The sequence below is a fragment of the Phyllobates terribilis genome, unplaced genomic scaffold, assembly GCF_046119375.1.
Source record: "Phyllobates terribilis strain yellow unplaced genomic scaffold, ASM4611937v1 Scaffold_1__5_contigs__length_1240528914, whole genome shotgun sequence".
Classification (NCBI taxonomy): domain Eukaryota; kingdom Metazoa; phylum Chordata; class Amphibia; order Anura; family Dendrobatidae; genus Phyllobates; species Phyllobates terribilis.
In genome coordinates, this window is record NW_027362761.1 from 1,190,905,967 (window position 1) to 1,190,929,307 (window position 23,341).

Here is a 23,341-nt window from a genome sequence, read left to right on the forward strand (position 1 = left end):
TGCACAGTAAGGCAACAGCAGCACACAACCAATCCCAAAAACAGAATTAGTCCTTATGTGCACAGGCAATGAGGTCTCCATGATATATGGAGCCACAAGAAGTCATCCATAGTTGCGCTCGGACCTTACTCTACCTCAGATGTGATAATCATAGCGTGCTTCAGTGCATGATGCAGTTTAAAGTATGGAGAATATCTGGAAGCAAAGGATGAAAAAAAAACTAGCGGCCTGCACACATGTGATAAATGAAAAGATGAGGATGCCGGACGTAAAGTTTAGAAACAGGCTGCCATTTTATTAGAAAAATGTACAAAATGTGAAGTTCCAGTAGTTCAAGGTTTGAATTTAAACACGCAAGACAGCTGGTAGGTGCCCGCGGGCACAGCGCTAGAGGCCGGGGCAGGGGCGAAACGCAGCGCCAGAGACCGGGGCAGGGGCGAAACGCAGCGCTAGAGACCGGGGCAGGGGCGAAACGCAGCGCTAGAGACCGGGGCACAGTGTAGTATGTACATTCCAAGGTTCCCCATGCAAAAAGCTGACTGACCGGACCACAGAGGATCTTTAAAAAGAAAGCATGGGGTAATGTCAAAAACACTTGGGGGGGACGACTACTTGTACATGTCCCTCTCTTAAATTATAACGCTCTTCTGGAGCTTGCCTATGAAGTGCTCTGTGGGGGAAATCACAGCCCACAAATCTGCTTTCAGGAGTCTGAGAGGAGGAGTCTAATTCCACTGGTCAGTGATTGGTGGAAAAGCAGCACATGACCAGTAGTGAGACTCCTCCCCTGCCCTGCCTCGATCTCTTGGGATCAGATCAGATTTTGCCGCTTTAGTTCCTTTCTGAGCAGTCAGACATGACAAGTAGCGCCCCCTGTGATATCGGGATCACAAGAGTAGAGCATTAAGGCGATTAGTGCATAAATGTGGTCACAGCTGTGTTGTGCTTTTGCTGCCGTCCCATACAGTAATAGACCCTCTGGTTCTGCAGTTCCAGGGTCCGATCAGTATAGGATTTTCAGATCCTCTTTTGGTCTGGATTATCCAGTGCCGGATTACGGGGATTACCGTGCATGTAAATGGAGAGGATTTCTCTGTATACGCTCACGGTTCACACAGCATGACCAGAAAACAAGGCACTAAGTTCATCAGCCCCCCGACCGTTTGCCTTTCTGGGGGGTGTGGACGATGCAGTCACACGTGGCTGCCACTAATCACTCACTTTCTCAAAAGGGAACCAGTCAGCAGGACAGACCCTGTACATTCAGTAGATCACTAATGCCGCAGATAGTGACAGGAAGTGCCGGTCCGTCTGACTGCCACCTAGTGGAAAAGAAGAGGGGCCCATAGGGCCCTGACTCACCTTGTAAAAAGGGGAGGGGCCAATCTGCACAACTGACCTTGTAAAAAAGGGGAGGGGCATATTGGTCCATGACTGTCACGTAAATAGGGGAGGGGTCAATCTGCCCAACTGACACCTTGTAAAAAAGGGGAGGAGCCTATTGGTCCATGACTAACATAAAAAGGGAGGGTACCATTGCTTTGTGACTGTCACCTTGTAAAAAAGGGGAGGGGCCTATTGTTCCATGACTGCTACCTTGTATAAAGAGGAGGGGCCAATCCGCCCGACTGGCACTTAGGTCACCTTTTATAAGGGTATTCCCTGCTTCTAATGCGAGGTAGGCCATAAGATTAGGACATGTGGGGGATCCCTACAGACTCAGAAAACGAAGCGAGCAAACACCCTTCGTCAGTCCTCCTGCAACACAACCCCCAACTATACGTCCGTCCCGCAGCACCGTATCTAACCAGCTGAGCTTCCTGCTCCCATACACCAACCTCGGGGCAAGCGTGCGCCCTGTATAGCGCCACCCACCACCCTACAAAAATGAGGCGACTAAGGGAAGGGATTATAAACGGATGGGTTAGAGAAGATAGGGGAACCCCTTTAAACCTAAGACTGCGAGAACTAAGGCCTCGTTCACACCTTAGTATTTTTATGTCAAAACCAGGACAGCTGTAAATCTTTCAATTATAGTTTCTCTGTCAGTGCCACTCCTGGCATACAAACACTGAGGTGTGAATGAGGTCTTACCGTTACATGGAGCTATTATGAGGTACAGACTGTGACGCCGGACTGACCGCTCATCACGGATACCCTGAGGCACTGCGGACATTGTCATCCTGGTATCACAGTGATCAAATAATGCAGCCAAGTATAAAAAATGATAATAAACCGTGAGCGGCAATACACTGTAATACATTCATGACGGCGCCAACAAGGAGTGTCCGTACGCTGCCTTCATCACCGGTGCACTGCTGCGAGGGTGAGCGCCACGGACCCAGCACAGTCCTAACCAGGAGAGAGCGCCACCTAGTGTATATTGCATGCTTATAGGGTAGAAGTGTTCCTTACAGGCATTGCTTTAACCCCTTAATGATGGGCTGGACTCCCACCCATCCTCCTCCTATAGGAGCCAGCGCTGAGTCTGCCCCTGCAGCGAGAGGTAGAGATGGGGGAGAAGGAGCTCAGGAATAACAGTCAGTGAGCCGGCGGCCCGGCCTGTAGTGCAGAAAATTAGGTAGATATGGCTGTGGCCAGTTGTTGGGATGTCGGCCATGTTGTCAGGAGGTGCTCAGTAACTCCAGCAGCGCCCCGACAGCTCCGAAGTAACCCTGAAATAAGAGACGAGGGTCAGTCATAGTCAATTTTTTAGGAAAAATAGGCGACTAAAAATACAGCCTCTGTCACATCTCATGATTTTTAGAATGGACGCCTTAACCAGAGAGTCTATGCCATAATATGCCGCCCTCACTAAAGGGGAGCCCCCACTATAGCGGTAATACTGCACTAGATCAGTTAGTCCTTTTAAAAAGTTGTTAAAAACAGCTGAAAATAGAATCAATCGCTGGAGCTCTGACGGGTCCCTCCAGCTGTGAGCATGTGACCAGGCCCGGCCAATCAATGGCTTCATCAGTCAAGCAGTGTGCAGCAGTCACATGATAACGAAAACAAAGGTAGTAAAGAGCTATAACCCCATCCAGATGGGCGAGGGTGTAATGGCTGGGCTCAGGAGCTGCGCCCATAACATACACAGCAGATGTCACACCTGCCTCCAACCACAGTGACCGAAGCGAGCCCTGATAGCGGCTGTTTAACCATTCAGATGCCACTGTCAATTTCAGCTACATTTAAATGGGTGTGATCGCGAAGATAACAATGGGGTACCTTGACAGCCAGAGGCCTACTGATGGCACCCATCGCAGTCACCTTTGTATGTGAAGCCTATGGCGAGGACGTTGATAAATTTTCCTATATACTGTAATAATATATTGTACATGCATAACATTTTTAAAAAAAAATACAAATGGGTGTGATCGCAAAGACAACGATGGGTTACCTTGACAGTCAGGGGCCTATTGGTGGCACCCATTGCAGTCACCTTTGTATGCGAAGCCTATGGGGAGGACATTGCTACATTTTCCTATATACTGTCATAATATACAATACACGCATGAAAAAAAAAAATACAATTAAAAAAAAATATATATAAGTTTGGATTGCCCCCCTTTTTCCCAATTGTAAAATAAAACATTTGGCTTCAAAATATAAAATTCATTAATCCGTGTGGTCACCCACTTAAAGGGACCCTGACCGCTTACCCTGATCCTCCAAGCAACAACGTTGCCTTCCTGGGCACCGAAAAAGGCGCCTACAAAATTATGAAATTTTTTTTAAAAACAAGAAAAAAAAAAAAAAAAAAAAAAAAGAGAATCCTAAAAAGTTACCTCGTGCTCCAGGAAAAGGGCTTTGAGCTGCCCCTTGGACCAGTAGTCCAGCGCGTAGGCCAAGAGCTTGATGGAAATGGTGTTAATCCTGAGAAAGTTGCCGACAAACACCACGCGGCTGATGTTCTGGTGGAGGCAGAAGCAGGAGAAGTTACTTTTAGGTATCTTGATGGATACGTACCACAAAATTAAAGGGCTGGGTGATCTCCTTGTGATGATTTGAAAAAGCAGGGTTGTCATACTGGTGTCTGACCACCAGAGGGAGCCGCTGCGAGACGGGGCGTGAGGACTTCTGCTCTCTCATAGCCCTGTACAATGCTGCTTGACTTAGAAGCTACAAGGCAGCACTGTAAAGAAGCTGAGAGCTCAGAGCCGGCGGGACATCCACCATGGAGCCGAGAAATGCCGCCATGCAGGTCCCATCACTAAACTATGCAGGGAGAGCGTCGGGCCATCAGACGTAGCCGTGCACACTCTGTCCGCGGGGTTTACCTCGTTCACTGCGCACATCCTCGCCAAGGAGCCGATGTTATTGGTGATGGTGATGAGGGTGGCCCGCGCCAGGTCTTCTTTGCTCACCAGATCTCTCCTCTCCTTGCTCATCATATTCCCAAAGCTGGAGATTAAACAGAAGTGTAAGAGGGCGACATGGGGGCCGCCGGCGAACACCACCTCCTAAATATATATGGTGTACCTATAGAGGAGCCAATCAGACAGCAGCTTTCACGTCCAAATAGGCTCCTGACACATGAAAGCTGTAACGTGACTGGCTGCTGCAGGCCCCGCCCCCTTGTCAGCAGCAGCGATGTCAGTCTTACCTGGAGGCCACGGCGTAGCCCGGCAGCCCGAACCTCTCATAGTCTCCTCCGTAGATGTCCCGCACCAGCTTGTCCACTTTAGTGCTGTCGCCCAGAGCGGCCATTTCTAGAGCCTCTTCAAAGGTGGAGCATCCGGTCAGAAGGCAGCACAGGCCAAAGAACGTGCCGCCCCCGAGACTGAGAGGAAGACGAGACCACGACAAGTAGTGACAGGAAACACACGGACAGTGTCCGCCATCACGCAGGAAATTTTTTTTTATTTTTTTCAACTAAAAACGATTATAAATTGAGCGCTTTTACATGTTCTCCTGCTTTGCAGCTGTCTCTACCTCCTGGTCCCTCTCAACAAAGTGCTAAGCCCATCAGCGGCTATGCTGTGACCAGAGTCAGTGATTGACGGCAGCGGTCACAAGAAATAAAAGGTAAGAGGGGCACCAGACCAGATACCAGGGGTGCTGAGGTAAGAAGAGGCTGCTCATCTAGTCTGTCTTATCCAATACTGGAGATACCAGGAGTGCTGAGGTAAGAATAGGCTGCTCACACTGCTGTCCATCTGATCTGATACTAGAGATACCGGGGGTGCTGAGGTAAGAAGAGGCTGCTCACACTGCTGTCCATCTGATCTGATACTAGAGATATCGGGGGTGCGAAGGTAAGAAGAGGCTGCTCACACTGCTGTCCATCTGATCTGATACTAGAGATACCAGGAGTGCTGAGGTAAGAATAGGCTGCTCACACTGCTGTCCATCTGATCTGATACTAGAGATACCGGGGGTGCGAAGGTAAGAAGAGGCTGCTCACAGTGCTGTCCATCTGATCTGATACTAGAGATACCGGGGGTGCTAAGGTAAGAATAGGCTGCTCACACTGCAGTCCATCTGATCTGATACTAGAGATACCGGGGGTGCTAAGGTATGAAGAGGCTGCTCACAGTGCTGTCCATCTGATCTGATACTAGAGATACCAGGAGTGCTGAGGTAAGAAGAGGCTGCTCACAGTGCTGTCCATCTGATCTGATACTAGATACCGGGGGTGCTAAGGTAAGAAGAGGCTGCTCACACTGCAGTCCATCTGATCTGATACTAGAGATACCGGGGGTGCTGAGGTAAGAATAGGCCGCTCACACTGCTGTCCATCTGATCTGATACTAGAGATACCGGGGGTGCTAAGGTAAGAAGAGGCTGCTCACACTGCAGTCCATCTGATCTGATACTAGAGATACCGGGGGTGCTAAGGTAAGAAGAGGCCGCTCACAGTGCTGTCCATCTGATCTGATACTAGAGATACCGGGGGTGCTAAGGTAAGAAGAGGCCGCTCACAGTGCTGTCCATCTGATCTGATACTAGAGATACCGGGGGTGCTAAGGTAAGAATAGGCTGCTCACACTGCAGTCCATCTGATCTGATACTAGAGATACCAGGAGTGCTGAGGTAAGAATAGGCTGCTCACACTGCAGTCCATCTGATCTGATACTAGAGATACCGGGGGTGCGAAGGTAAGAAGAGGCTGCTCACAGTGCTGTCCATCTGATCTGATACTAGAGATACCAGGAGTGCTGAGGTAAGAATAGGCTGCTCACACTGCAGTCCATCTGATCTGATACTAGAGATACCGGGGGTGCTAAGGTAAGAAGAGGCTGCTCACAGTGCTGTCCATCTGATCTGATACTAGAGATACCGGGGGTGCTAAGGTAAGAATAGGCTGCTCACACTGCAGTCCATCTGATCTGATACTAGAGATACCGGGGGTGCTAAGGTAAGAAGAGGCTGCTCACAGTGCTGCCCATCTGATCTGATACTAGAGATACCGGGGGTGCTAAGGTAAGAAGAGGCCGCTCACAGTGCTGTCCATCTGATCTGATACTAGAGATACCGGGGGTGCTAAGGTAAGAATAGGCTGCTCACACTGCAGTCCATCTGATCTGATACTAGAGATACCGGGGGTGCTAAGGTAAGAAGAGGCTGCTCACAGTGCTGTCCATCTGATCTGATACTAGAGATACCGGGGGTGCTGAGGTAAGAATAGGCTGCTCACACTGCAGTCCATCTGATCTGATACTAGAGATACCGGGGGTGCTAAGGTAAGAAGAGGCTGCTCACAGTGCTGTCCATCTGATCTGATACTGGAGATACCGGGGGTGCTAAGGTAAGAAGAGGCTGCTCATACTGCAGTCCATCTGATCTGATACTAGAGATACCGGGGGTGCTGAGGTAAGAATAGGCTGCTCACACTGCTGTCCATCTGATCTGATACTAGAGATACCGGGGGTGCTAAGGTAATAAGAGGCTGCTCACACTGCAGTCCATCTGATCTGATACTAGAGATACCGGGGGTGCTGAGGTAAGAATAGGCTGCTCACACTGCTGTCCATCTGATCTGATACTAGAGATACCGGGGGTGCTGAGGTAAGAATAGGCTGCTCACACTGCTGTCCATCTGATCTGATACTAGAGATACCGGGGGTGCTAAGGTAAGAATAGGCTGCTCACACTGCTGTCCATCTGATCTGATACTAGAGATACCGGGGGTGCTAAGGTAAGAAGAGGCCGCTCACATTGCTATCCACCCTATCTGATCTAATAGTGGAGATACCAGGAGTACTGATATAAGAAGAGGCTGCTCACACTGCTGCTCAACCAGTCTGTCTGATCTAATACTGGAGATTACAGGGGTGCTGAGGTAAGAGGAGGCTCCTCACACTTCTGTCCATCCTATCGGATCTAATACTGAAGATACTGGGGGGTTCTGACGTAAGAGAATGCTGTCCACACTGCTATACACCTGGTCTATCTGATCTAATACTGGAGATATATGGGAGTTTTGAGGTAAGAGGCCGCTCACACTGCTGTCTACCCGATCTAGTACTGTAGATACATGGAGTGTTGCGGTAAGAAGAAGCTGCTCATACTGCTGTCCACCCTATCTATATGATCTAGTACTAGAGAAAACAGGAGGTTTTATATAAGAAAAGGCTGCTCACGCTGCTGTCCATCCTGTCTATATGATCTAATACTGGAGATACCAGGAGGTTTTATATAAGAAAAGGCTGCTCACACTGCTGTCCATCCTGTCTATCTGACCTAATACTGGAGATATCAGGAGCGCAGAGGTAAGAAGAGGCTGCTCACACTGCTGTCCACCATGTCTATCTGACCTAATACTGGAGATATCAGAAGCGCTGAGGTAAGAAGAGGCTGCTCACACTGCTGTCCATCCTGTCTATCTGACCTAATACTGGAGATACCAGGAGGGTTTTATATAAGAAAAGGCTGCTCACACTGCTGTCCATCCTGTCTATATGATCTAATACTGGAGATACCAGGAGGTTTTATATAAGAAAAGGCTGCTCACACTGCTGTACATCCTGTCTTCGAATGCTGAGCAAGAGCTGTGACCTGGAGATGACCTATAGTACTGTGCAAAAGTTTTAGGCTTGTGTGGAAAAAATGCTGCACAGTAAGACTACTTTCAAAAAATGTTAATAGTTGTTTATCATCAATTAACAAAATATAAAGTGAAAGAAAAAAATTAACATAAACCAAATTAATATTTGGTGTGACCGACCTCTGTTTTCAAAACAGCATCAAAAACTTGTATTTTTTTTTTTTTATGAACTCAGCAGGGGGTTGTTCCAGACATCCTGGAGAACTGACCCCAGATCTCCTGTGTACGTTTCTGCCGTGTTTCTGCACCCTAGTCCCTAGTTCCTATGTTTTCGTGCATAGTTGAGGCTTTTTGGTCACAATTCTTCCATGAAGATCACTTTATGCCAGAGTTCAAACAGTAGCTATATATTTCTGTGTCCCACTAGTTGCTGCCAGTTCTGAAATGATGGCACTGCTGGACATCTGCCGATTACAAAAGTGTGTTTCTCATTTGCTGCACTAAGTTTCCTTGGCCGACCACTGTGTCGACGGTCCTCAACTTCGCCCTTTCCTTGGTGCTGCTTCAAAAGAAAACAGTGAAACCTTAAAACCAAGCCTGCTTAGAAATCTTTGTCTAGGATAGACCTTGCTGATGCAGTATAACTACCTTGTGCCTTGTTGCTGTGCTCAGTCTTTCCATGGTGTATGACTGTGACATGTAAAAGAAGGAGTCTATGAAGTGATGATCCGGCCCCCATAGAGTCCTGGATCCTAACATCATCCAGTCTGTCTGGGACCACGTGAAGAAGACAAAAGGATTTGTACAAGCCTCATATCCAGAAGATCTGCGGTTAGTTCTCCAAGATGTCTGGAACAACCTGTCTGTAAGTTCCTTCAAAAACTGTGTGCCATCTGACAAACTAGGCCCTATGCTGGGGCCCTCTATGACTGGCGCTGGGGGCCAAAGATTTACTTAGCTACATTATTATAAGTTCCCCTTTGACCTTCTGTGCTGTATATATATGATTTACTGTTATAGCCACCATATAATATCCCTATATACAAGTTGTTACGCACTTTATAGCAGTCTACTCACTGTTTGTATATATTTATGTATATAGCCCATAGAGATGTTCAATATAAGCTGCAGAAATTACATTTTTTTTCTCCTCCTAGAACTTGGTGATAAAATTTGCTTGAATATAAGCTCCCCCAAAACACGCACCTTGTGCCCGACACCCGTTTGTAGTCGTTCTGGGAGTACACGGCCAGGATGCTGACGCCAGACCCAATGTTAACCAGCAAGAGGGGGTAAGGGTTCTTCAGGGTGTAAGGGATTTTCTCACACTTTTCAGGGTCCTTTGGGTTTTCCAGGTAAAAACACTGAGATAATCCATTAAATCCAACAGACTCGATAAAAAGGACGCCTTTAATGAGACAATCAAGTTCATCCAGTTTCCAAAGCTGAAGACCCCCAACCTGGAAACAAGAAAGTGACTCAGAGGGAGACGGCCAACGAAAAGACTATACAAGGTTTCTATGTATGTAGCAGTAAGATAGTAGTTATATTTGTGTACATAGGAGCAGTATTATAGTAGTTATATTCTTGTACATAGGGGGCAGTATTATAGTAGTTATATTCTTGTACATAGGGGGCAGTATTATAGTAGTTATATTCTTGTACATAGAGGGCAGTATTATAGTAGTTATATTCTTGTACATAGAGGGCAGTATTATAGTAGTTATATTCTTGTACATAGGGGCAGTATTATAGTAGTTATATTCTTATATTCTTGCACATAGGGGGCAGTATTATAGTAGTTATATTCTTGTACATAGGGGGCAGTATTATAGTAGTTATATTCTTATATTCTTGTACATAGGGGGCAGTATTATAGTAGTTATATTCTTGTACATAGAGGGCAGTATTAAAGTAGTTATATTCTTATATTCTTGCACATAGGGGGCAGTATTATAGTAGTTATATTCTTGTACATAGGGGGCAGTATTATAGCAGTTATATTCTTGTACATAGGAGGCAGTATTATAGTAGTTATATTCTTGTACATAGGAGCAGTATTATAGTAGTTATATTCTTGTACATAGGGGGCAGTATTATAGTAGTTATATTCTTGTACATAGGGTGCAGTATTATAGTAGTTATATTCTTGTACGTAGGGGGCAGTATTATAGTAGTAATATTCTTGTACATAGGGGGCAGTATTATAGTAGTTATATTCTTGTACATAGGGGCAGTATTATAGTAGTTATATTCTTGTACATAGGGGGCAGAATTATAGTAGTTATATTCTTGTACATAGGGGCAGTATTATAGTAGTTCTATTCTTGTACATAGGGAGCAGTATTATAGTAGTTATATTCTTGTTCATAGGGGCAGTATTATAGCAGTTATATTCTTGTTCATAGGGGCAGTATTATAGCAGTTATATTCTTGTACATAGGGAGCAGTATTATAGTAGTTATATTCTTGTACATAGGGAGCAGTATTATAGTAGTTATATTCTTGTACATAGGGGCAGTATTATAGTAGTTATATTCTTGTACATAGGGGCAGTATTATAGTAGTTATATTCTTGTGTTTATGGGCAGTATTATAGTAGTTATATTCTTGTACATAGGAGCAGTATTATAGTAGTTATATTCTTGTGTTTATGGGCAGTATTATAGTAGTAATATTCTTGTACATAGGGGCAGTATTATAGTAGTTATATTCTTGTACATAGGGGCAGTATTAAAGTAGTTATATTATTGTACATAGGGGACAGTATTATAGTAGTTATATTCTTGTACATAGGGGCAGTATTATAGCAGTTATATTCTTGTACATAGGGGGCAGTATTATAGTAGTTATATTCTTGTGTTTATGGGCAGTATTATAGTAGTAATATCCTTGTACATAGTGGGCAGTATTATAGTAGTTATATTCTTGTACAAAGGGGGCAGTATTATAGTAGTTATATTCTTGTACATAGGGGCAGTATTATAGTAGTTATATTCTTGTACATAGGAGCAGTATTATAGTAGTTATATTCTTGTACATAGGGGCAGTATTATAGTAGTTATATTCTTGTACATAGGAGCAGTATTATAGTAGTTATATTCTTGTACATAGGGGCAGTATTATAGTAGTTATATTCTTGTACATAGGGGCAGTATTATAGTAGTTATATTCTTGTACATAGGAGCAGTATTATAGTAGTTCTATTCTTGTACATAGGGGTCAGTATTATAGTAGTTATATTCTTGTGTTTATGGGCAGTATTATAGTAGTAATATTCTTGTACATAGGGGGCAGAATTATAGTAGTTATATTCTTGTACATAGGGGCAGTATTATAGTAGTTCTATTCTTGTACATAGGGAGCAGTATTATAGTAGTTATATTCTTGTTCATAGGGGCAGTATTATAGCAGTTATATTCTTGTACATAGGGAGCAGTATTATAGTAGTTATATTCTTGTACATAGGGGCAGTATTATAGTAGTTATATTCTTGTACATAGGGGCAGTATTATAGTAGTTATATTCTTGTGTTTATGGGCAGTATTATAGTAGTTATATTCTTGTACATAGGAGCAGTATTATAGTAGTTATATTCTTGTGTTTATGGGCAGTATTATAGTAGTAATATTCTTGTACATAGGGGCAGTATTATAGTAGTTATATTCTTGTACATAGGGGCAGTATTAAAGTAGTTATATTATTGTACATAGGGGACAGTATTATAGTAGTTATATTCTTGTACATAGGGGGCAGTATTATAGTAGTTATATTCTTGTACATAGGGGGCAGTATTATAGTAGTTATATTCTTGTACATAGGGGCAGTATTAAAGTAGTTATATTATTGTACATAGGGGACAGTATTATAGTAGTTATATTCTTGTACATAGGGGGCAGTATTATAGTAGTTATATTCTTGTACATAGGAGCAGTATTATAGCAGTTATATTCTTGTACATAGGAGCAGTATTATAGTAGTTATATTCTTGTACATAGGAGCAGTATTATAGTAGTTATATTCTTGTGTTTATGGGCAGTATTATAGTAGTTATATTCTTGTACATAGGGGGCAGTATTATAGTAGTTATATTCTTGTACATAGGGGCAGTATTATAGTAGTTATATTCTTGCACATAGGGGGCAGTATTATAGTAGTTATATTCTTGTACACAGGGGCAGTATTATAGTAGTTATATTCTTGTACATAGGGGCAGTATTATAGTAGTTATATTCTTGTACACAGGGGCAGTATTATAGTAGTTATATTCTTGTACACAGGGGCAGTATTATAGTAGTTATATTCTTGCACATAGGGGGCAGTATTATAGTAGTTATATTCTTGTACACAGGGGCAGTATTATAGTAGTTATATTCTTGTACACAGGGGCAGTATTATAGTAGTTATATTCTTGTACACAGGGGCAGTATTATAGTAGTTATATTCTTGTACATAGGGGGCAGTATTATAGTAGTTATATTCTTGTACATAGGGGGCAGTATTATAGTAGTTATATTCTTGTACATAGGAGCAGTATTATAGTAGTTATATTCTTGTGTTTATGGGCAGTATTATAGTAGTTATATTCTTGTACATAGGGGGCAGTATTATAGTAGTTATATTCTTGTACATAGGGGCAGTATTATAGTAGTTATATTCTTGCACATAGGGGGCAGTATTATAGTAGTTATATTCTTGTACACAGGGGCAGTATTATAGTAGTTATATTCTTGTACATAGGGGCAGTATTATAGTAGTTATATTCTTGTACACAGGGGCAGTATTATAGTAGTTATATTCTTGTACACAGGGGCAGTATTATAGTAGTTATATTCTTGCACATAGGGGGCAGTATTATAGTAGTTATATTCTTGTACACAGGGGCAGTATTATAGTAGTTATATTCTTGTACACAGGGGCAGTATTATAGTAGTTATATTCTTGTACACAGGGGCAGTATTATAGTAGTTATATTCTTGTACATAGGGGGCAGTATTATAGTAGTTATATTCTTGTACATAGGAGCAGTATTATAGTAGTTATATTCTTGTGTTTATGGGCAGTATTATAGTAGTTATATTCTTGTACATAGGGGCAGTATTATAGTAGTTATGTTCTTGTACACAGGGGCAGTATTATAGTAGTTATATTCTTGTACATAGGAGCAGTATTATAGTAGTTATATTCTTGTGTTTATGGGCAGTATTATAGTAGTTATATTCTTGTACATAGGGGGCAGTATTATAGTAGTTATATTCTTGTACATAGGAGCAGTATTATAGTAGTTATATTCTTGTGTTTATGGGCAGTATTATAGTAGTTATATTCTTGTACATAGGGGCAGTATTATAGTAGTTATGTTCTTGTACACAGGGGCAGTATTATAGTAGTTATATTCTTGTACATAGGGGGCAGTATTATAGTAGTTATATTCTTGTACATAGGAGCAGTATTATAGTAGTTATATTCTTGTGTTTATGGGCAGTATTATAGTAGTTATATTCTTGTACATAGGAGGCAGTATTATAGTAGTTATATTCTTGTACATAGGGAGCAGTATTATAGTAGTTATATTCTTGTACATAGGGAGCAGTATTATAGTAGTTATATTCTTGTATATAGGGGCAGTATTATAGTTATATTCTTGTACATAGGGGGCAGTATTATAGTAGTTCTATTCTTGTACATAGGGGGCAGTATTATAGTAGTTATATTCTTGTACATGGGTGTGTGGAGCTGGCCTTTTCTAAGACCAATGCACGTAGAGCGGAGTCCGCGGCTCTAAGGGATGCACAGAGCAACGGTTTCGTTGATATTATTGTGTTTTACTAATGATTTGCTTGCTGTGTATTATTAATGTTCTGCTTGCTGTCTAAGTCCACTAATTTCACTTGGATAGTGTTCAGCTTCAGGAATCAATGTTTCCATTCTATGACAGTAAGCAGAGGAAGACGTGCTGGTTGGATCTTATTTATACATAAGATTGCTAAAGGTAAAGCAATCATTCCATTAATCTCATCAGTATCTCAGGGGCCTCAAGTCAATGTTCTCTCAGCCACTAGTCCCGTTATGTGGATGGGGACAGTAGACCTAGCAGAGCCGTCACCACAGGGGGTCTCACATGCAGTCTCAGGAGCTTCTGGAATGTTCTTCATTTGAGCTAAAAGCAAATGTTTAATGGGGAGGGTGTGGACACTTCTGCCCATCAGTGGGCTGATCCCATGAGAGGGAGGACAATTAAAGCCATGTGTTTTAGTGGCAGTGGGTGGAATGACATCAAAAGGAGAGGATCTAAGCTGAGGCCCTGGAGCTCATGGATGGATGGCCTATGGAGTTTGGAAACAGGTTGCCAACTGGGCTGGATAAACGTGCTGCAGTTGTGGGATTTGTCTGGACCTGATGAACTTTCTTAAGGACTGTTGCTACTGGATACCTGTGCTTCTATCATTTTATCTGTCAGGAGGAGCGAGGAATGTGAATACAGACTATACTGGCTGGAGGGACAATCTGTGGGCCAACCAAAAGTTGGGAGACTGCGAGTATCGCCTGGTACAAAGGCAGTGGAACTACCTCCCCGGGGAAGGGATCTCGTGGACTGGGGGCAATGTATTTTGGTCATTTACCTAGAGTTGTTGTAAAACCTTGGATGTAATGAATAAAATATTGTTGCATCATTAACCTGCCTAGGTGATTATTACAACCCACAACCTCAGATCTTCACATTGGGAGCAGTATTATTTCAGTTATATTCTTGTACATAGGGGGCAGTAGAGTTGACATACTGCAGATATTTTCTGCACATGTTATGTGTATGGTCTGCCAGTATACTTCACTTGACAGTCTTATATTAGACAGGTATGATCTTAACCCTCGTATGACTTACGGTCAAGAACTCCTCTTCGAACTTGTACGCTCCGCCACCGGTGGCACACAGGGATGTGTGAAGGCTAGAAAACTGCTTATCTCGTGCCATCTGGATGAAGACAGACATGTCCTGGGTGGGAAATCGGATGAAATGTAGGTTTCCCTTCTGACCACATAAGGTCAGATCTTTCAGCTCCAGGTGGACGTCACGTATGCCAGTTTGCCCATAAGCCACGTTGGACATAAGATACTTCCGGATGCTCTTCAGGTTTTCCACTTCTTCCTGCTCCTCTTCAGTTGTGATATCTCTGGGTTCAAAATAGACAAGTTTGACCAGCGTCCCACCAATATCCAAGCCAAACCAAGGGAAGGCTAGGACAAAAGACACACACGTTATAGGCCCGGGGCCGAGGACCTGGAGCAACATACAGCATAACTATAGACATCACATGTACCTGTGACCACGCCCCCTCATAATCCACAAAGGCCTGTAAATATGACCCCTGCCCCCTCCTCATTATATCCACAAAGGCCTGTATATATGACCCCCGCCCCCTCCTCATTATATCCACAAAGGCCTGTATATATGACCCCCGCCCCCTCCTCATTATATCCACAAAGGCCTGTATATATGACCCCCGCCCCCTCATAATACACAAAGGCCTGTAAATATGACCCCCGCCCCCTCCTCATTATATCCACAAAGGCCTGTATATATGACCCCCGCCCCCTCCTCATTATATCCACAAAGGCCTGTATATATGACCCCCGCCCCCTCCTCATTATATCCACAAAGGCCTGTATATATGACCCCCGCCCCCTCCTCATTATATCCACAAAGGCCTGTATCTATGACCCCCGCCCCCTCCTCATTATATCCACAAAGGCCTGTATCTATGACCCCCGCCCCCTCCTCATTATATCCACAAAGGCCTGTATATATGACCCCCGCCCCCTCCTCATTATATCCACAAAGGCCTGTATATATGACCCCCGCCCCCTCCTCATTATATCCACAAAGGCCTGTATATATGACCCCCGCCCCCTCCTCATTATATCCACAAAGGCCTGTATATATGACCCCCGCCCCCTCCTCATTATATCCACAAAGGCCTGTATATATGACCCCCGCCCCCTCCTCATTATATCCACAAAGGCCTGTATATATGACCCCCGCCCCCTCCTCATTATATCCACAAAGGCCTGTATATATGACCCCCGCCCCCTCCTCATTATATCCACAAAGGCCTGTATATATGACCCCAGCCCCCTCCTCATTATATCCACAAAGGCCTGTATATATGACCCCAGCCCCCTCCTCATTATATCCACAAAGGCCTGTATCTATGACCCCCGCTCCCTCCTCATTATATCCACAAAGGCCTGTATCTATGACCCCCGCCCCCTCCTCATTATATCCACAAAGGCCTGTATCTATGACCCCCGCCCCCTCCTCATTATATCCACAAAGGCCTGTATCTATGACCCCGCCCCCTCCTCATTATATCCACAAAGGCCTGTATCTATGACCCCCGCCCCCTCCTCATTATATCCACAAAGGCCTGTATCTATGACCCCCGCCCCCTCCTCATTATATCCACAAAGGCCTGAATATATGACCCCCGCCCCCTCCTCATTATATCCACAAAGGCCTGAATATATCACCCCAGCCCCCTCCTCATTATATCCACAAAGGCCTCTATATATGACCCCCGCCCCCTCCTCATTATATCCACAAAGGCCTGTATATATGACCCCGACCCCGCCTCATTATATCCACAAAGGCCTGTATATATGACCCCCGCCCCCTCCTCATTATATCCACAAAGGCCTGTATCTATGACCCCCGCCCCCTCCTCATTAAATACACAAAGGCCTGTATATATGACCCCCGCCCCCTCCTCATTATATCCACAAAGGCCTGTATATATGACCCCCGCCCCCTCCTCATTATATCCACAAAGGCCTGTATATATGACCCCCGCCCCCTCCTCATTATATCCACAAAGGCCTGTATATATGACCCCCGCCCCCTCCTCATTATATCCACAAAGGCCTGTATATATGACCCCGCCCCCCTCATTATACGCACCTCCCCGTGTATCTGACCCGCCCCCCTCATTATACGCACCTCCCCGTGTATCCGACCCCGCCCCCCTCATTACACGCACCTCCCCGTGTATCCGACCCCGCCCCCTCATTACACGCACCTCCCCGTGTATCCGACCCCGCCCCCCTCATTACACGCACCTCCCCGTGTATCCGACCCCGCCCCCTCATTACACGCACCTCCCCGTGTATCCGACCCCGCCCCCTCACTACACGCACCTCCCCGTGTATCCGACCCCGCCCCCTCACTACACGCACCTCCCCGTGTATCCGACCCCGCCCCCTCACTACACGCACCTCCCCGTGTATCCGACCCCGCCCCCTCACTACACGCACCTCCCCGTGTATCCGACCCCGCCCCCTCACTACACGCACCTCCCCGTGTATCCGACCCCGCCCCCTCACTACACGCACCTCCCCGTGTATCCGACCCCGCCCCCTCACTACACGCACCTCCCCGTGTATCCGACCCCGCCCCCTCACTACACGCACCTCCCCGTGTATCCGACCCCGCCCCCTCACTACACGCACCTCCCCGTGTATCCGACCCCGCCCCCTCACTACACGCACCTCCCCGTGTATCCGACCCCGCCCCCTCACTACACGCACCTCCCCGTGTATCCGACCCCGCCCCCTCACTACACGCACCTCCCCGTGTATCCGACCCCGCCCCCTCACTACACGCACCTCCCCGTGTATCCGACCCCGCCCCCTCACTACACGCACCTCCCCGTGTATCCGACCCCGCCCCCTCACTACACGCACCTCCCCGTGTATCCGACCCCGCCCCCTCACTACACGCACCTCCCCGTGTATCTGACCCGCCCCCTCACTACACGCACCTCCCCGTGTATCCGACCCCGCCCCCTCACTACACGCACCTCCCCGTGTATCTGACCCCGCCCCCTCACTACACGCACCTCCCCGTGTATCTGACCCCGCCCCCTCACTACACGCACCTCCCCGTGTATCTGACCCCGCCCCCTCACTACACGCACCTCCCCGTGTATCTGACCCCGCCCCCTCACTACACGCACCTCCCCGTGTATCCGACCCCGCCCCCTCACTACACGCACCTCCCCGTGTATCTGACCCCGCCCCCTCACTACACGCACCTCCCCGTGTATCTGACCCCGCCCCCTCACTACACGCACCTCCCCGTGTATCTGACCCCGCCCCCTCACTACACGCACCTCCCCGTGTATCTGACCCCGCCCCCTCACTACACGCACCTCCCCGTGTATCTGACCCCGCCCCCTCACTACACGCACCTCCCCGTGTATCTGACCCCGCCCCCTCACTACACGCACCTCCCCGTGTATCTGACCCCGCCCCCTCACTACACGCACCTCCCCGTGTATCTGACCCCGCCCCCTCACTACACGCACCTCCCCGTGTATCTGACCCCGCCCCCTCACTACACGCACCTCCCCGTGTATCTGACCCCGCCCCCTCACTACACGCACCTCCCCGTGTATCTGACCCCGCCCCCTCACTACACGCACCTCCCCGTGTATCTGACCCCGCCCCCTCACTACACGCACCTCCCCGTGTATCTGACCCCGCCCCCTCACTACACGCACCTCCCCGTGTATCTGACCCCGCCCCCTCACTACACGCACCTCCCCGTGTATCTGACCCCGCCCCCTCACTACACGCACCTCCCCGTGTATCTGACCCCGCCCCCTCACTACACGCACCTCCCCGTGTATCTGACCCCGCCCCCTCACTACACGCACCTCCCCGTGTATCTGACCCCGCCCCCTCACTACACGCACCTCCCCGTGTATCTGACCCCGCCCCCTCACTACACGCACCTCCCCGTGTATCTGACCCCGCCCCCTCACTACACGCACCTCCCCGTGTATCTGACCCCGCCCCCTCACTACACGCACCTCCCCGTGTATCTGACCCCGCCCCCTCACTACACGCACCTCCCCGTGTATCTGACCCCGCCCCCTCACTACACGCACCTCCCCGTGTATCTGACCCCGCCCCCTCACTACACGCACCTCCCCGTGTATCTGACCCCGCCCCCTCACTACACGCACCTCCCCGTGTATCTGACCCCGCCCCCTCACTACACACACCTCCCCGTGTATCTGACCCCGCCCCCTCACTACACACACCTCCCCGTGTATCTGACCCCGCCCCCTCACTACACACACCTCCCCGTGTATCTGACCCCGCCCCCTCACTACACACACCTCCCCGTGTATCTGACCCCGCCCCCTCACTACACACACCTCCCCGTGTATCTGACCCCGCCCCCTCACTACACACACCTCCCCGTGTATCTGACCCCGCCCCCTCACTACACACACCTCCCCGTGTATCTGACCCCGCCCCCTCACTACACACACCTCCCCGTGTATCTGACCCCGCCCCCTCACTACACACACCTCCCCGTGTATCTGACCCCGCCCCCTCACTACACACACCTCCCCGTGTATCTGACCCCGCCCCCTCACTACACACACCTCCCCGTGTATCTGACCCCGCCCCCTCACTACACACACCTCCCCGTGTATCTGACCCCGCCCCCTCACTACACACACCTCCCCGTGTATCTGACCCCGCCCCCTCACTACACACACCTCCCCGTGTATCTGACCCCGCCCCCTCACTACACACACCTCCCCGTGTATCTGACCCCGCCCCCTCACTACACACACCTCCCCGTGTATCTGACCCCGCCCCCTCACTACACACACCTCCCCGTGTATCTGACCCCGCCCCCTCATTACACACACCTCCCCGTGTATCTGACCCCGCCCCCTCACTACACACACCTCCCCGTGTATCTGACCCCGCCCCCTCACTACACACACCTCCCCGTGTATCTGACCCCGCCCCCTCACTACACACACCTCCCCGTGTATCTGACCCCGCCCCCTCACTACACACACCTCCCCGTGTATCTGACCCCGCCCCCTCACTACACACACCTCCCCGTGTATCTGACCCCGCCCCCTCACTACACACACCTCCCCGTGTATCTGACCCCGCCCCCTCATTACACACACCTCCCCGTGTATCTGACCCCGCCCCCTCATTACACACACCTCCCCGTGTATCTGACCCCGCCCCCTCATTACACACACCTCCCCGTGTATCTGACCCCGCCCCCTCATTACACACACCTCCCCGTGTATCTGACCCCGCCCCCTCATTACACACACCTCCCCGTGTATCTGACCCCGCCCCCTCATTACACACACCTCCCCGTGTATCTGACCCCGCCCCCTCATTATACACACCTCCCCGTGTATCTGACCCCGCCCCCTCATTATACACACCTCCCCGTGTATCTGACCCCGCCCCCTCATTATACACACCTCCCCGTGTATCTGACCCCGCCCCCTCATTATACACACCTCCCCGTGTATCTGACCCCGCCCCCTCATTATACACACCTCCCCGTGTATCTGACCCCGCCCCCTCATTATACACACCTCCCTGTGTATCTGACCCCGCCCCCTCATTGTACGCACCTTCCTGCACATGACCCCTCCCCCTGATTATACGCACCTTCCTGCACATGACCCCGCCCCCTCATTATACACACCTCCCTGTGTATCTGACCCCGCCCCCTCATTATACGCACCTTCCTGCACATGACCCCTCCCCCTGATTATACGCACCTTCCTGCACATGACCCCGCCCCCTCATTATACACACCTTCCTGTACATGACCCCGCCCCCTCACTATACGCACCTTCCTGTACATGACCCCTCCCCCTGATTATACACACCTTCCTGTACAATGACCCCGCTCCCTCATTATACACACCTTCCTGTGTATCTGACCCCACCCCCTCATTATACACACCTCCCTGTGTATCTGACCCCGCCCCCTCATTATACACACCTTCCTGCACATGCCCCCACCCCCTCATTATACGCACCTTCCTGTACATGACCCCGCCCCCTGATTATACGCACCTTCCTGTACACTACCACGCCCCCTCATTATACACACCTTCCTGTACATGACCCCGCCCCCTGATTATACGCACCTTCCTGTACACGACCACGCCCCTTCATTATACACACCTTCCTGCACATGACCCCACCCCCTCATTATACGCACCTTCCTGTACATGACCCCGCCCCCTCATTATACGCACCTTCCTGTACATGACCCCGCCCCCTGATTATACGCACCTTCCTGCACATGACCCCGCCCCCTCATTATACACACCTTCCTGCACATGACCCCGCCCCCTCATTATACACACCTTCCTGCACATGACCCCGCCCCCTCATTATACACACCTTCCTGCACATGACCCCACCCCCTCATTATACACACCTTCCTGCACATGACCCCGCCCCCTCATTATACACACCTTCCTGCACATGACCCCACCCCCTCATTATACACACCTTCCTGTACATGACCCGCCCCCTCATTATACACACCTTCCTGCACATGACCCCACCCCCTCATTATACGCACCTTCCTGTACATGACCCCACCCCCTCATTATACGCACCTTCCTGCACATGACCACGCCCCCTCATTATACACACCTTCCTGTACATGACCCCACCCCCTCATTATACGCACCTTCCTGCACATGACCACGCCCCCTCATTATACACACCTTCCTGTACACGACCACGCCCCCTCATTATACGCACCTTCCTGTACACGACCACGCCCCCTCATTATACACACCTTCCTGTACATGACCCCGCCCCCTGATTATACGCACCTTCCTGTACACGACCACGCCCCCTCATTATACACACCTTCCTGTACACGACCACGCCCCCTCATTATACACACCTTCCTGTACATGACCCCGCCCCTGATTATACGCACCTTCCTGTACACGACCACGCCCCCTCATTATACACACCTTCCTGTACACGACCACGCCCCTTCATTATACACACCTTCCTGTACACGACCACGCCCCCTCATTATACACACCTTCCTGTACACGACCACACCCCCTCATTATACACACCTTCCTGCACATGACCCCACCCCCTTAGCCACCTTTCTGTAAATATGACCCCGCCCCCTCATCATAGCTGTCTATTCCTCTATAAACACGCCCACTTTTCAACAGTACCACGCCTACTGCAAGCTAACACGCCCCCTTTCCGCCATCCTCAGAGTCCACGCCTTTTTTGCGCAATAATTTCCTATTGGGGCGCCTATTTGCATAACCACACCCCTGATGCTGTAGCACGCCTTTTTGTAGATAACCCCTTACTGTCCGGCCTCCCAAACATGAGCGCACAAACATGGCGGCCGCTCATCTCTCATCCTCCTATTCACTGCCCGCTGTCTCCTTCCTCCACTTACGCGGCCTGTTTCTCCGCAGGGAGTCGAGGCGCGGTCGAGGCCGGGGCATCGAATTCAGCCGTTCCCGGGAAGCTCCGGCGGACGCGGAGGGAGCCTCTGTGGAGCTGATTCTAGGACGGAAAGCCGAGTCCTGTCCTCCCGACTCATCGTTATCGGAACCGTTCTGCGCCATCACCGCCCGCCGCCGCCGCCGGCTCCCAGCTGCAGCCCGTCACTGACAAATGGCGCATGCGCACTTGGTCCTGCCAGCTCTGTCAGCCAATCAGAGCTGAGAGGACGAGTTACTGACTTGTAGCGCAGCCAATCATCGCGGAGAATGCTCTGGCGTTGGGCGGGGCTGGCCGCTGATTGACAGCCGGTCGGTTTCCATGGTAACAGCAGAGGATGTCAGTCAGGAGCCTCTGGAGGGGCTATTTTTGGAAGCAGAAGAAGCTGAGAATTCACTGTACATCCTCATTGTTACCGGGGAGAAGGCGAAACGTCCCCCCTTACGTCTGCAGCCAGCCATGGACCGTGACAGGAGGCGAAATACTGACCAAAATGGAAAATCACGTAATAATCACGTAATAACACCCCAGAAATCACATAACGATGGTGTCCGTGGGAGAAACAGCTGTAATCAATGGCGAGGCACCACTGTAAGGGGAAAACGGCGACAGGAAGCGCAAAGGAGATGAGAGAAGGGCAACATGGAGGCCGGGGCGCGAGAGGCGCTATGGCGGTAGTGGCCGCGGGTACGGGAGAAAGCTAGGTCAGAGACGGACGGGGGACGGGGCTGAGATCAGGTCAGAGACGGACGGGGGACGGGGCTGAGATCAGGTCAGAGACGGACGGGGGACGGGGCTGAGATCAGGTCAGAGACGGACGGGGGACGGGGCTGAGATCAGGTCAGAGACGGACGGGGGACGGGACAGAGATCAGGTCAGAGACGGACGGGGGACGGGGCAGAGATCAGGTCAGAGACGGACGGGGGACGGGGCTGAGATCAGGTCAGAGACGGACGGGGGACGGGACAGAGATCAGGACAGAGACGGACGGGGGACGGGACAGAGATC

At 48.9% G+C, this 23,341-nt stretch overlaps 1 protein-coding gene across 2 annotated transcripts; it reads right to left on the minus strand.

Annotated features, from left to right (window-relative positions):
• Positions 1-269: 269 nt before the first annotated feature.
• LOC141163935 (pantothenate kinase 3-like) lies at positions 270-22,549 on the minus strand. Of its 2 annotated transcripts, XM_073649189.1 has the most exons (8): positions 22,287-22,549; positions 14,874-15,226; positions 9,197-9,450; positions 4,607-4,783; positions 4,281-4,404; positions 3,789-3,914; positions 3,663-3,712; positions 270-2,675 (listed from the first exon to the last, which is right to left on the minus strand). In XM_073649189.1, exons 1-8 carry the CDS (start codon positions 22,456-22,458, stop codon positions 2,636-2,638), a joined length of 1,296 nt encoding a protein of 431 aa, XP_073505290.1. In that variant the 5' UTR covers positions 22,459-22,549; the 3' UTR covers positions 270-2,635. The 2 variants fall into 2 exon arrangements, with proteins under 2 accessions (XP_073505290.1, XP_073505291.1); XM_073649190.1 differs by lacking the exon at positions 3,663-3,712.
• Between the last annotated feature and the right edge of the window lie 792 nt (positions 22,550-23,341).

Bases quoted from the DNA above. Each gene is read 5' to 3' on its own strand.
- LOC141163935 (XM_073649189.1), bottom strand. From the start codon at position 22,458: ATGGCGCAGAACGGTTCCGATAACGATGAGTCGGGAGGACAGGACTCG. The intron at 4,784-9,196 runs GTGCGTGTTTTG...TCTTCCTCTCAG, and splicing joins AAACGGGTGTCGGGCACAAG to TCTCGGGGGCGGCACGTTCT. The intron at 3,713-3,788 runs GTAACTTTTTAG...ATAATTTTGTAG, and splicing joins CCCTTTTCCTGGAGCACGAG to GCGCCTTTTTCGGTGCCCAG.